We start from the raw sequence: 13,719 nt of genomic DNA, 5'->3' as shown, positions 1-13,719 counted from the left end.
GCCTCCTCAACGGGAGCAGCAGGTTCTTCAACAGCTTTTTCTTCGACAGCCTATTGGAATCAATATCAGCTACCCGACACAAGGCTATAAGCCGAGGGAACTTACTGGAGCAGCAGCTTCAGCTTCAGGGGCAGATTCATGGTGGCCAAAGACACCAGCAAGTCCAGCACCAGCGGCAGCGAGACCTCCAATACCAGCAACACCAGCAATACCAGCAATAGCACCAGTACTCAAACTGTGGTGTTCAGCCTATACGATGATGTCTTGTAAACGATCTGATAAAAGTATTTGAAACTCCAGTGATCGACTTACAGTTGGAGCAGCTTCCTCCTCAACGGCCTTCTCTTCGACGGCTGGGGCAGCTACCTCCTCAACAGGGGCAGCGACTTCTTCTACCGGGGCAGCTACCTCCTCAACGGGTGCAGCTTCCTCAACAACTGGCTCTTCAACCTTTGCAGCTTCTTCGACTGGAGCAGCTACTTCCTCTACTGGGGCAGCAACTTCTTCTTCGACTGGAGCAGCAACCTCCTCGACAGGTGCAGCTTCCTCGACAGCCTTCTCTTCGACTGCTGGAGCGGCTTCCTCCACAGGTTCTGCGACTTCCTCGACCGGTGCAGCTACTTCTTCTACAGGAGCTTCTTCGACGGCCTTTTCTTCAACGACTGGAGCAGCTTCCTCGACTGGAGCAACTTCAGCGACTGGTTCAGCAACCTTTTCTTCGACAACCTATACAAAGAAATTCAGTTAAATGTGTTGTGGGGGACAAAAAAAAATACAAACACATACAGGTGCAGCAGCTTCAACGGCTGGGGCAGCAGCAGCTTCAGCAGCTGGGGCAGCAGCCTTGGAAGTATGAGGCTTGATTAGTAACTTTGAAAGCTTTACGGCTTCGTCATCAAGGATACATACCGAGTCGTGATGTAAGACAGCAGCAATACCAGCACCAACGGCGGCAAGACCACCTACGCCAGCAACTCCGGCAATAGCGCCGGTACTTAATCCATGAGAGGACTATTGTAAATTGCAGGCTTTGAGTAAAAGTTGACCTTCCACGTCATCACCAGCCACAAGGACTCTTTTGCATCCAGAATTCCATAATGGAGAGCGATTATTCTGCATCAGTCTTCATCGGAACGATCTATACACGCATCCCTTCCTTCCGTCCTCTCGCTTTGAAGCCCCACCCCAAACCCACACAACAAAAAAAGAAAACCACCAAACATCGAACACAACTAGTCTTTACCTCAACAGGCTTCTCCGCAACAGACTCGAGTGTAACAGGAGCAGCCTAAAATATCGATTGAATCGAGAGAAATGCAGTGAGGCTCCACACAATAAGTCCGAGCGAGCGAAGCAATCCTCCAAACTGCATACGTACAGCAACAACTGGTGCTTCCTTGGAGACAGATGCCTCAGCAATATCCCTGACCTACATAATCCATTACAACGTTAGCGATTCAACCAGTGGTTTTTTGCATCAAAATCATTTTTTGTTAAGTGGAACAGCAATCCATGCTCCACTTGTGATTAAACCGAGGATAAGACGAATGCAGTGGGTAATCGTACCTCGGAAACGGGAGCGTCGATCTTGGCAGGTTCAGCAACTAGTGAGCTCTCTGATAAGCCCGTAAGAGGTGGTATTTTTGGTGCATCATCTTGTAACTTTTGGATTTGTGCACTAATTGGAGTGACGAGCGGAACTGCATCTTGCTTGTGCAGATTGGCAGGAGGAGTCTCCTCAGTCGAACAGCATCCACCCATGTTTCTTGTGATTAGAAGTTCTTATAAGCGATTATGCTGTCTGTTCTGTAATAGATGCTTCAACCACCGTGAGCTTTTTCTGCAAATGACAAAACTTCCTTTTCGCCTTTCCCAAAAACAGGCTTGGTTAGCTGATATAAGAGGTAAGTTTACTAATCCGGTATGCTACCAACACAGCTCAACGAGTTGCTGAAATTAAACGATCTCTCGCTGGACCTATGGACGAAACAAACCTAGCGGTCGCTCAAATGAGCGTGAGCACAATCAATCTAGAGCCATACAAGGACGAAAGCCAGCTCCAAGCTATCATGTCCCTCATAGAAAACGATCTGTCAGAGCCCTACACAGTTTTCACGTATCGATACTTTATGCATCAGTGGCCTGATTACTGCTATCTCGTAAGTTTCACGTATTATTGGATGATTGGGCATGTTTTGCTACCTTAAAGCTTCCTCAAATGGTGAAAGATCGTCAACATCAGACAACATCAGACAACCCCGTTTACCTCGTTATTTTCCTCGTAGGCGATGGATGGCGAAGAGTATATTGGAGTCATCATTTGCCGATTGGAACCGCATCAAGGGTATATTCCTACCATGAGAGGATATATTGCCATGTTGGCTGTTCGGACTCCATATCGGAAGCTTGGAGTTGGTGTGTATTTTGCAATTTGCGTGAAATCAACAATAACAGCCGTCTGATATTTTGATTCATTAGGTTCAAGGCTTGTGCAAAAAGCTGTTGCTGAGTTGAAGCGTGGTGGAGCAGATGAGGTAGATGATGTAAATTGATTTGGGTCGAATGATTGTGTTGATTCCGACGTGGACTCGCTTCGCAAAACAGGTGGTATTGGAAACGGAAGTCACAAATTTTGGAGCTCTAGCTCTTTATGAAAGGCTGGGTTTTGTTCGAGACAAGAGGTTAATTCGATATTATTTAAATGGGGTTGATGCTTTCAGGTGAACTTGTCACAAGCTCGAATCGTACAAACTCTTACTTATTATTTCTCATGACATTAGACTCAAACTATGGCTGACATGAACTCCTTCTTGTTAAGTTCTTGGTTGTATATGTGTGACGAAACCAACGCTGTCGATAACAACATATGAATAACAGAACAAAATATATTTGCTTTTGTGAGAATTTATATACTGGCGTATAGACTGACTTATGCCTTTGATTGCATTCGCATCCAAGCACCTGAAAAGAAAGAAAAAAGTCAGTGAACATGTTCGGCAAGGATTTACTCTAATTTCGGCGAAATTACTTAGAGGCCCTTTATCGGCGAGGTACCTGAACAAACCAGAATTATTGTCAATGGATATGTTCGCCAAGAGAAATTACAAACAATAGCAACTTACTTGACGTAACAACCATCAGGTTGGAGCATATTGTCTTGTCGCTTCACAATGTATTCTTCACGAGTCAATTTAGTGAATCCCCACTTGTTTGATACAATGATCTTTTGACGACCAGGGAACTTGTATTTGGCACGACGAAGAGCTTCAATGACGGTAGCTCGGTTGGCATCCTTGGTTCGTACAGAGATCAAGACTTGACCGATATCTACACGGGCGACGACACCAATTGGCTTTCCGAAAGCACCACGCATACCAGTTTGGAGCCTACAGTGACGAGGAGAGGAATGAATTAGTATGCTATTCTATTGAAGGTGTTTTGTAACTTTTTATGTTCAGTCGTGCAAGTCCATTACAAATCAACCATTGCTTGATCCAAGGTGCTACGACATATCTATGATCTCGTTTTTGGCCTATATATGCGATCGATTATACCAGATCCTCTCCCATATTACATACCTATCAGCACCAGCACAGGACAACATCTTGTTGATACGGAGGACGTGGAATGGATGCACACGGACACGCATGTGGAATGAGTCCTTTCCAGAGACCTTTGAGATGTACTTGTTTGCGCAAATACGACCAGCTTCCAATGCTTCGGATGAGATCTGTTGGTACTCGTCCGACAACAAGTGTACGGTAAGAGGGAATTCATCTACAGTAGCCTTCTTACGACCTAAATCATAAATTCTGATTTTGGCATCGGGGACACCACGACAGTATCGAGACTTTGGATATGGCTAGTAAGGGGAAGGTTTTTGTTTAGTTTTGACGTGTTGCAAATAGAGTTTCGTTGAGAGGTGTGCTGTAGTGTGGGGGAAGATAAATGGATGGCCCGGATGGCTCGTTGTGTAGCCGACTACGACCAGCAACTGATGGTTCGGTGAATGTCATTCATATACAGATTGAACAGAGTTGGTGTAGTGTGCTGTCTTCATTTCAAACTAAGAGACAGAGCAACTCCAGAGCCATCCATCATTGATTCCTTTATGACAATGCAGAAGAAAATATTGCATGTTCTGCTATATATACCTTGTTCTTGCAGTAACGATAACATCTTGCGGGACGTCGACCCATGATGATAGATTCTTCAGAGATACGGCCTAAACTGGCTATGGGAAGAGGCAGAATAAACGAGTCAATAAAAGAGCTGTGAATAGTATGAGACAAGGCTATCCAAGAAAGCCTCTCTGTTCACCACTTGTGCTTGCAGCCTCGAGTTTTTTTTGGAAGTTGCAAACAGCAGAGAGACAGAAGGTTGCTCGTCGTAACAAAAGCTTGTTTGCAGTTCAGTCACGGTACGCTGCGAGATATGATTTGAAATGGTGTTCCGAGCTTACCTTTTCCTCTGGATTAATCCCAAGTTGCGTTGAGGTGAAAAACAGAAGTGATTTCAAATACAAGCCACACCTTGCGAATCTGCGATCTCGACTCGAACAAACCCAATAAAGCTAACGGGCTACAACTTTCAACACAGTAAATAGGTAAACTCCAGTCATTATCAACCCTTAGTTGAACATATATCGCCTGATCTCCATTCACTAACATGAGCATTGTTTCTTGGATTTTTGGAAGACGCCTACCTACTATATCAACTACTCACATGGCCGGCATAAAGACTCTCGTCGACTCTCAAATTCACGACAATGCTGTCCAAATGTACTCAAAGGTATCCATCTCTCTTGGCCTTGGCTCAAATTCGCAATATGTTTGCGTCGGAATCATGTAACTAACATTTAGCCTCATAGTCATACTGTCCTTACTGCAAGAAGGCAAAGGCTTTACTGGACTCTATGAACATCAAATACTCGGTTCTGGAGCTCGATCAAATAGGTCGGTTGTTTCTCCGCTATCTGCGTCAAAAACGTTCGAATCTTATCATCCATACTAAATCTTGTCTCATTTACTAGAAAATGGATCCGAAATTCAAAGGTATCTCAAGGAAAAGACATCTCAAACAACTGTCCCAAACATATTCATCCATGAACAGCACATTGGTATGTTTCGATTTGCAGTCAACTGTCGATTCAACTGCTACCAGCAATCCTCCTACAACCAACACTAACCCGATCCGTCGTCCTTAGGTGGCAGCGATGATTTGCATGCCGCAAAGGCTAATGGAAGATTGGAAAAGTTACTCAAATTGTAGAACTGCCACCAAATCTTATACTTGTCATTTCTTGCTGTTTCTACACAAGTTTGTATGCTATTATAGGAATAGAAATGAGTGGTTCATTGCCGCTGATTCATAAAACCGCTTTGGGCTTCCAAGGTTGGATCCGCTTGCCCTTCCTGATCGTTGAGGGCTGTCGTGGCACTCAGTTGTATGGCGACGTAGAGAAAGAGCTGTCGTCCTAAACAGCGAAATATTGAACTTGAACGTCTCCTGGCACATCTCAAGGTATGCGAGTCCCTCGCATTCAAGTCTAGGGTAGAAAATAGTCACTCCCAATATAACGCCAAAATAATCAACATTTTTCCAGCAATGAAACAAATGTAGTATGAAGACTGTATTTGCTATGAATCAAATGTACTACGTGGTAGTCCAGCCCACCACTATTTCTCCATCTTCAATTCCTGTCCATCAGCGATGCTTGCAAGCAGCTGTTCGAGTTTTAGAGTCCGTTCCGTTAAAGTAGCTAGGCTGCGGTGTAAGTCTTCCTTGACCGAAATGGTGAAACCTTTCAGAGCGTCTATTGCTGCTATCTCTTCACGGACAGCATGAATTTCCGCCTTCACCGCTTCTCCAAGGCCTTGAAGCTTTTGGCTCTTACGATCGGAATCTCGTAATCAACGTATCTTGGGAAATTCGCTGGGATCTCGGTAAAGTGAGGCCATAAGCTCAACTATACGGCGACAATCCGTTATCCTTTGTGTATTGTGATAGGACGGGTTGACATCTCAGTCACCAAAGTTTCTAGTTCCAAGATGAACGAGAAAAAGTGTGATTAAAAATTAACTGAAAGGCAACGTCTGCAAGTAAGCAGTACTTATAGATGCACCCGAACAACCAAACATGAAACGAATGATGCACCGATTCACATCTGGCGCGTTATTCAAATCCTTCCAAAACAGCAGCGAATCCAAAGCTACCCATAAATCGCCCAATCGACAGTTGCCCTGTGGGTGATTTCGACTTTGAGGACATGTTTCTCAATGACTCCTATGGTCAGGTCTATGTAACGTGCTTTAGCAAGGCGTCTCGATATTGTCAGAAGGAATGGGAGAAAGGAATGGGAGGACACACAATCATCATCATTTTCTTTGAAATGGTTTCCACAGTGATGAGGGTGTTGGATTCGGAATCAGCTTCATGAGCGATGGCCGCTTTCAAGACTGGCTTGCCATTGTTTGTGTCCACGTAGACAAATCGTACTGCACATGATGGGATCTCCAGGACCTATCGGTGCCTGGTGTGTTAACTCAATATTTGTAGCGATGCTACCAATATAAACAAACCCCCCCCCCCCCCCCCCATACCCAAATAAAAGCGGTCTACCACAACCATCAAGCATGTAGACATTATTTTGATGGATTTAAATTCCACATCTAGGCGCCATTGTAGCTTTTGACCAGTTTCTATCAAAGTTGTGGACTCTTTGAGAGTGCCGGCAGTTAAAAGCGAAACTTACAAGAGTCCCTGGCAAGTTTGTGAGAAGCAGATACTCGTCATTGTATGGATTTGCTCTAGCTATCGAGATGTACGGACAGCGACCATTTGTTACGATTTGTCTTGGCTTCGATTCTTCAAATATCTGTACATATGTGGCAGCAACCGTTGAAGAGAATCAGCTGTCCTCCTCAAACGAAAATATTACATAAACGCCTTCTTTAACCTTTTCCAAGGCAGAAACGGAAATGAGTTTATGATTTGAGGGGAGACTCACTGTTTTGATTTTCCTAAGAGACACTGGAGCCACTGCGTCCATTTCCACTAGATACACAATCAGATTCTTTTCGTTCGTGAAGCCTACCTCCAAGCATTCATTCTCTGAGGTTGCTAGATATTTGATGTTTGAAGTGTTTGGCGAAATGCGAGCCCAAATGCTCACATTGTCCTTGAGCATGTAGAGCACCTAAAGCGCCAATCTTCCGTAAAATGTCGAGTCAAAGATGTTTGAAGTAGGGCTTCAAAGTCTGCAAGGTCACCACCATCAACCGTTTGCTCTCCAAGATAAACCCCCGTCTGTAATTCCCACACATTCAAACAATAAATATCGTTTCTACCCACACCTTCCCATGCAATGTGCAGCTTGCTGCCTACAACCTTGACGCTTCCGACTCTCACAGACTTCCCGTTAATATGTAGTGGCGACGGATATTCTACAAGGCATCTTCGATCTTTGAGATCGTATAGAGTTGCCACGATATAGGGATCTCGGCGATCATGTAACTAGGTGTACGATACTACGATATAGACATCGTCACTCCTGTGGTCATTCCAAACAGCGCAGACCCAGCGAATGTCATGTTCAAAGACAAAAGTAGGTAGCGAGCGAAATGTGAGGTTCCAAGCTTTGCTCAACTGCCGATAATTCAACAATTTCTAAAAGGCGCAACGAATGAGATTAAATCTGGTAAACACCGTACAGTCGGAGCGACAAACCTTGCATCGGATCTCCCTGCATTGATTTGGAATGCCAAGATGGAATAGTAACGTGTCTGCCTTTAGAGCAACACTACATGAGGTATCCAACGCCTCCACCAACCATTTCGACTTGGGCAACTATAGTTTCTCGACTCTGACATAATGGTATAGTAACACAGGCGTTACATATTGGGATAACTTTACGGTTTCGGAGCTACAGCTACCAGAGGACGATGCTCACATTGAACCATTCCCTTCCAAAGCCGCAAACGTAAATGTAGATTAACCCCACTCCAATTGACAGCCTCCAAGAACGAAAACAATGGCAACATATCAGCCTCATCTCCATACTCATCGATAGAGACAGCAACAATCAGTAGTACGGGATTGTTCCGGTTTGTTGTTGCAAAGCTAGTTTTGCCAGCCCAGCCTTCCACTACGTGTTGTATTCCCTGTGTGGTATCTACTTGACATTGCTCACAGGCACGGCTCCATCTCGTAGACAGTCCAAGAAATGCAATCAATGACTCTGTCAACCCGATGGTCGTGGTTAGAAATCTTTAGCAACCAAAGAAAAGGAAATCTTGTCGGTTCTGGAACGATAAAACCGAGTCATCTCTTACATTGCTAACTGAAGATGCTCTCGTTGCCGTTAGAGAGGTCTCGTCCGTCATTTCGTGATTCTTAACGAAGGAAGTCAAAGCAAGTGGATCAGCGAATGGCTCTCCTAACACAAAATGTCGAAAATTTTGGCCGGGCTATGATGTAGCCTGGAAACTCGGACCATAAGTTCTATTATAGTCTGATCAATATTCACAAGCAAGTGGAACGCTACAGCATTATTTATATAGTAGAACGGCAAAGAAATCTCTATTTGAGTTACGGGCAGAGAGAACTATGTGTATACTACACAAGGAAGGTTGGTGCTACAGCAGTATAACTGACAGCTTCAATTCTAATGATTTTTGCTACCAAAGAACAAGATGGACGATTTGCTCTTTGTTTTCCTAGTTGGGAGGTAATGACGTGGCTGTTAGCTTGTTGCACGTTTTGGACGAAACATCGACACAAGGATCGAACTGTTCTCAACGTCCTTTGCAAACTCTTCAGTCCTTTTTGGACATCAACGATAACATTTGCAAGTGGGTTTCCGGGAGGTGAACTTACCCAATAGTGTTCTCAACATCCTTTTCATACTCTTCAGTCCGCATCAATGCAAAGAGCCCAGGTACGCCAGTCCTCTTTAGGACATCAACGATAGCACTTGCAAGTGGGTTACCAGCCAGTCTCAATTTAGCACCAGAACTGTCCAATGGCGTGTTTGCTATATTTGTCGGTCATTTTAGCAGATGCGCATAGATAAAAATCACAAGACAACATGTTTACCAAGTTCTTTTGGCAGAGTAGTCAAACGATTGCCTTGTAACAATAAGAATCGAATTTCTTTGAGTTTGCCAATCTCTTTGGGTAGCGAGACAAGCTTGTTATCTCTCAACACCAACTAGATGATCAAATATGAATGAGCGATTCGAACGAGTTCAACGCAGCAACTGCTAACTTGCCGTTTCCAGTTTGATCAAGTTACCGATTTCTGGAGGCAATTCGACCAGATTGTTGTCTGCCAAATGTAGTGTCCGTAAAGTATCTGTATTACGTATTCAGTTGCTCAGACACCGTGGTATTGTGTTGTTCAGTGCGTTCAAGACGTACTCAGATAGCAAAAGTTCTTTGAGATCTCCACTAGCGAATTGCAACTGAGATCCAAATAGTTGAGTTTTGGACATGTTCCGATAGCTTGTGGTAGTTCTCTGATCTTGTTATTACTACAGTATTGTATTGTTGAGCACGGTGCCAATGACAATCCAAACAAAAACATGCCTGGCGGTGACTATCTTGAGCAACGGCAACGATGATATCGACTTTGGCAATGAATCCAGCTTGTTATTGAATATGGTCAGTAATTCCAGCTTGCTGAGTCTTGCAATGTCTTCTGGCAGATCTATGGATTGTTGGGGGTTGATGTCAGCACGGGGAAGTTGATCTGTAGCTCGGACGCACCAGTAATCTTGTTATGAGATAGATTTAGTCTTCCAAGAGTCTGAATTTCCCCTGATTTGAGTAATGTTTGGAGTAAGAGAACTGAAATTCAGAATCACGAGTTGTAATGACTAGTGTTTACACGTACACAGCTCTGATGGTATTTCTTTCAGTCCCTGCTCGTCTAGATCAAGCATGTTCGAGGATTCATGTCGCGCCTCTTCCAAGATCTGTTTGATGCCTCGTCCCATTTTGCAATTACTTGTTCGATCTTGTAAATGATCGTGAAGGCTTTACCACACGTATAATCCGGCGTGTAATTCCAATATGATTATATAATCCACATGAAAATAATAAAGTTGGATATATGCGATGCGGAGTGTTCATTGCAAAGTCTCTTTCCCGTTGTTCAGATTTTTTCATCATTCCATTTAATCAATCCCAACCAAAGAACTGTGCCAGAACGATAAATATCAAGTCAACGGAGACCATCAACTGCATCTATTAATGTAAACTCATGCAATTGAACTCCATTCGCTGTCCAATACTCACCGTATCTAACACGATCCGCTCTTTGATCTAGTTCATCCCACATAATTATCAATCATGTCAAGACGTAGTCAACCTCCAGGCGGCCGCTCCACTCTGACATTTGGCACTGAGAATGATGACGTCTCATCTAGCTTTTCCAAGATGTCTGTAAAATCACAGCAAGGTATCATGGCGCCCACATATACATCCGTGCCTGAAAAGTTAGCTAGGGACAATACTACATGGAAAACCATCAGAGATAGAAGCATGCACTCTGATATATTCTCAGTCCAAGGCTCTGGCGCTGCTACTCCAGTTGGTCAACCTCGCTTCAACAGGAACGCATCCAGCTTCTCCTTTGGTAATGACTTTACTAGCATCCCCAGCAGCGGAACGGGAACTCCCAGGCAACGTGACTCCGTATCTAGTAGCTCCTCAAACAAGATCTTTGGTAACGACTTTGACCACGCAATGCCAGTCAAACGATCTGTAAACCGATATGAATCCGATATATTTGGTGTCAAGGCCACTGCCGCTGCTGCTGCCAAGGCTGCTGAACCCGTAGTAGGATCTAAATCTAGTAATTCTGAATATGGCTATGCTGGTAGTGAAGCTGCAATGAGACGACCTTCGTATGAACAACAATATGAAGCATATGAAAAGACTGGTGCTCCTGCTCCAACTGGTGATTATGAAGCCTACAATCACGACAGCAACGCTTACGGTAGAAGCTACCCACAAGATGGTGAATACGAATACTATGAAGGACTACCATCAGAACAACAACAGCAAAAGGATGTATACAGTCATGATGAATACGAGTCTGCAGCACCTGCTACATCCAAGTATAGTGAAATCATGAAACAACAGCAACTTGAAAGCAGTGTACCAGCTACACCCGTAATCAACCGTCACCACACCAAATCTAGTGTATTCGATATGGACGTTGGTGAAACTCCATTCAAGAGCCGTCGTCACTATATGAACCACTACGAATCTTCTCCAGACTTGTTGGGTAAAAAAGAAGGTAGTGCTCCAGACACCTCATACGGGCGCCAGCCAGCTCCATATGCTACTTCAGAAGGTTCAGGAACAGCAACTCCTCGGGTCTCTGTAAACAGGCGTAATAATACTACCTTTGATATCTTTGGTGGATATGATGCTGGGGTAGCCTCCTCTGGAACTAGCACTCCTATGAATGGTGAACGAACCGGTGGTTTGTCCAGCTCAGACTTGCATAGAGAACGTGTTGGTCGTGGAGGAAACCGTAGAGGAAATCAATCTCAAATCGTCTTTGGACCTTAAATCTAATCAAAAATTATGACAAGCAGCGAGGACGATAGACAAATCTAGCAACAGCGACAACTACTAAAAATTACGGAATGTGACAGTGTAAACAAATAGCACCTATATTAACTCACAACAGCATTGTGATATAAAATCCCCAGTCATAGAGATAGCCTCGTTTACAATATAAAACTCTATTCGATTGAAAAAGACTACTTTTTCAAGAATTCCTTGTTGAACTCACGACCTAGAAGCGATGGGAGACATTAGCATATTGTGACTATTCACATATTGAAGCACTGCAAACGCACCTATTAGCATTCGTCGAATTTCACTTGTCCCCGCACCAATCTCATACAATTTAGCATCTCTCAGCAATCGTCCCGTTGGGTAATCATTAATATAACCATTACCACCCAGACATTGAATCGCATCCAAGGCCACCTCTGTAGCCCGTTCAGCAGCGTACAGGATGACTCCGGCGCAATCACGATTGCTGGAATGACCATTATCGGACGCTCGTGCGACTGCATATGTGTACGATCTTGAAGCAGATGTTTTGGTGAACATGTCTGCTAGTTTGCCTTGGAGTAACTTTTTCCGAGGGAAAAATTGGTCTGAACATCTCCGTTTTTGCCTGAAACAAATGCACTCTTACCTGGAAGTGACCAACAGGCTGTCCGAACTGCTTCCGTTCATGAACATATGGTATCGTCACGTCTAGAGCTGCTTGCATTATACTAGGAAGCAAATGTGGTGTCAGTTCGAGTGCAGAAAAATGCGAAATCAACGAAATGCAGCATACCCAAGAGGACCAGCACTCAAGACCAATCGTTCCAAGTCCAGCCCACTCATTAACACATATACTCCTTTACCAACACCACCCAATACATTTTCCGCTATAAAAATAACGTTAGCTCGTATGATTGCTTCTATAATTGGTTTTTTTGTCATGTTCCTTCGTTACACACCTGGAACTTCACAGTCTTCAAAGACAAGTTCACAGGTATTTGAACCACGCATTCCCAACTTGTCAAGTTTGGGACTTGTAGAGAATCCTGTAAAGCCCTTTTCCACAAGGAAGGCCGTAATTCCATGTGGTCCAGCTTTGATGTCGGTTTTGGCGTATACTACGAGCACATTGGCGTCTGGGCCGTTGGTGATCCAGAACTTGGTGCCGTTGAGTATGTAACGATCACCTTTATATGATGGGAATGTGTCAACGAGCGAAAAACTCGAGGTGGCTTCTCAAGAATGCAAATTTGTAGCCACCTTTCTTGTCAGCTCTCAGCTTCATAGACACGACATCTGATCCTGATCCAGGTTCGCTCATGGCCAGAGCAGCGACATGCTCCCCACTTATCAGCTGTTGGGTGTGACTGTGTCAATTATCCCCGACTATAAGACACTGACACCAAACTGCATCGGCCACAATGTATACCTTGGGAAGATACTTGTCCTTTTGAGCATCAGATCCATTCCTGACGATCTGATTCACACCGAGATTTGAATGGGCGCCATAACTCAGAGCAACAGAGCCCGAAGCCCTCGATATTTCCTCCATGGCAATACAGTGAGCCAGATAGCCCATATTCTGCCCGCCATACTTTTCAGGAGCAGTGATTCCTAGCAGGCCCATGTCACCAAACTTTTTCCACATGTCCATTGGGAATTCATTGGCCTTGTCAATTTCGTGAGCACGTGGAGCCAGTTCCTTTTGGCAGAAATCGTGAACTGCTTCGTGCAACTAGGTGGTGATAGGACGGGAGTTAGATGTTTGGATTTCATGTTGTTGAAATGTTTGTATTTTAATTTGAGACGAGTGGCATACTTGACGTAGTTCTGGAGTCAAGCCAGCTATATTATAATCATAGCAGTTGTATGAGAGAGATCGCGATGGCACTTTCAACGACAGAGCCTAGAACGTGAAGGAATTGTCAGTCACAAAATACGAATAGAAGAATAGGAAAAGCGATCAGATGTACCTTAGAAAGGAAGGACTTTCGACACAGAACAGTCGCTCGTGACGCCAAACTCATCTTCCTCACGGTATTAAGTGGTGTTTGCGTGTAAATGAGGACCAACGCTCAAAGAGTCAGTGAACAGTACGGCCCTTACGTGGCGTAGTCAACCAAATTGATTTCCAGACAGTAA

At 44.2% G+C, this 13,719-nt stretch overlaps 5 protein-coding genes across 5 annotated transcripts; 2 read left to right on the top strand and 3 right to left on the bottom strand.

Moving 5' to 3' along the window:
* Positions 1–1,979: 1,979 nt before the first annotated feature.
* SmJEL517_g05175 (uncharacterized protein) lies at positions 1,980–2,552 on the top strand (the record flags this gene model as incomplete). Its single annotated transcript, XM_031171102.1, has 3 exons — positions 1,980–2,159; positions 2,286–2,415; positions 2,479–2,552. 3 exons carry the CDS (start codon positions 1,980–1,982, stop codon positions 2,550–2,552), a joined length of 384 nt encoding a protein of 127 aa, XP_031022937.1.
* Positions 2,553–2,929: 377 nt separating this feature from the next.
* Positions 2,930–4,199, bottom strand: SmJEL517_g05174 (uncharacterized protein; the record flags this gene model as incomplete). The annotated part of the gene is made up of 5 exons (XM_031171101.1): positions 2,930–2,961; positions 3,029–3,054; positions 3,123–3,386; positions 3,579–3,862; positions 4,155–4,199. The coding sequence occupies 5 exons, from the start codon at positions 4,197–4,199 to the stop codon at positions 2,930–2,932; spliced, it is 651 nt and encodes a 216-aa protein (XP_031022936.1).
* A 469-nt stretch (positions 4,200–4,668) lies between these two features.
* Positions 4,669–5,271, top strand: SmJEL517_g05173 (uncharacterized protein; the record flags this gene model as incomplete). The annotated part of the gene is made up of 4 exons (XM_031171100.1): positions 4,669–4,791; positions 4,871–4,955; positions 5,033–5,119; positions 5,207–5,271. 4 exons carry the CDS (start codon positions 4,669–4,671, stop codon positions 5,269–5,271), a joined length of 360 nt encoding a protein of 119 aa, XP_031022935.1.
* A 3,602-nt stretch (positions 5,272–8,873) lies between these two features.
* SmJEL517_g05172 (uncharacterized protein) lies at positions 8,874–9,998 on the bottom strand (the record flags this gene model as incomplete). Its single annotated transcript, XM_031171099.1, has 5 exons — positions 8,874–9,034; positions 9,097–9,211; positions 9,585–9,709; positions 9,769–9,819; positions 9,896–9,998. 5 exons carry the CDS (start codon positions 9,996–9,998, stop codon positions 8,874–8,876), a joined length of 555 nt encoding a protein of 184 aa, XP_031022934.1.
* A 1,779-nt stretch (positions 9,999–11,777) lies between these two features.
* On the bottom strand, positions 11,778–13,604 carry SmJEL517_g05171 (uncharacterized protein; the record flags this gene model as incomplete). The annotated part of the gene is made up of 9 exons (XM_031171098.1): positions 11,778–11,812; positions 11,877–12,159; positions 12,224–12,305; positions 12,371–12,464; positions 12,537–12,764; positions 12,838–12,931; positions 13,007–13,312; positions 13,397–13,483; positions 13,551–13,604. 9 exons carry the CDS (start codon positions 13,602–13,604, stop codon positions 11,778–11,780), a joined length of 1,263 nt encoding a protein of 420 aa, XP_031022933.1.
* Between the last annotated feature and the right edge of the window lie 115 nt (positions 13,605–13,719).

Source organism: Synchytrium microbalum (genome assembly GCF_006535985.1).
Source record: "Synchytrium microbalum strain JEL517 chromosome Unknown SmJEL517_scf0043, whole genome shotgun sequence".
Lineage (NCBI taxonomy): Eukaryota > Fungi > Chytridiomycota > Chytridiomycetes > Synchytriales > Synchytriaceae > Synchytrium > Synchytrium microbalum.
This window is presented reverse-complemented; position numbering and strand designations above follow the sequence as displayed.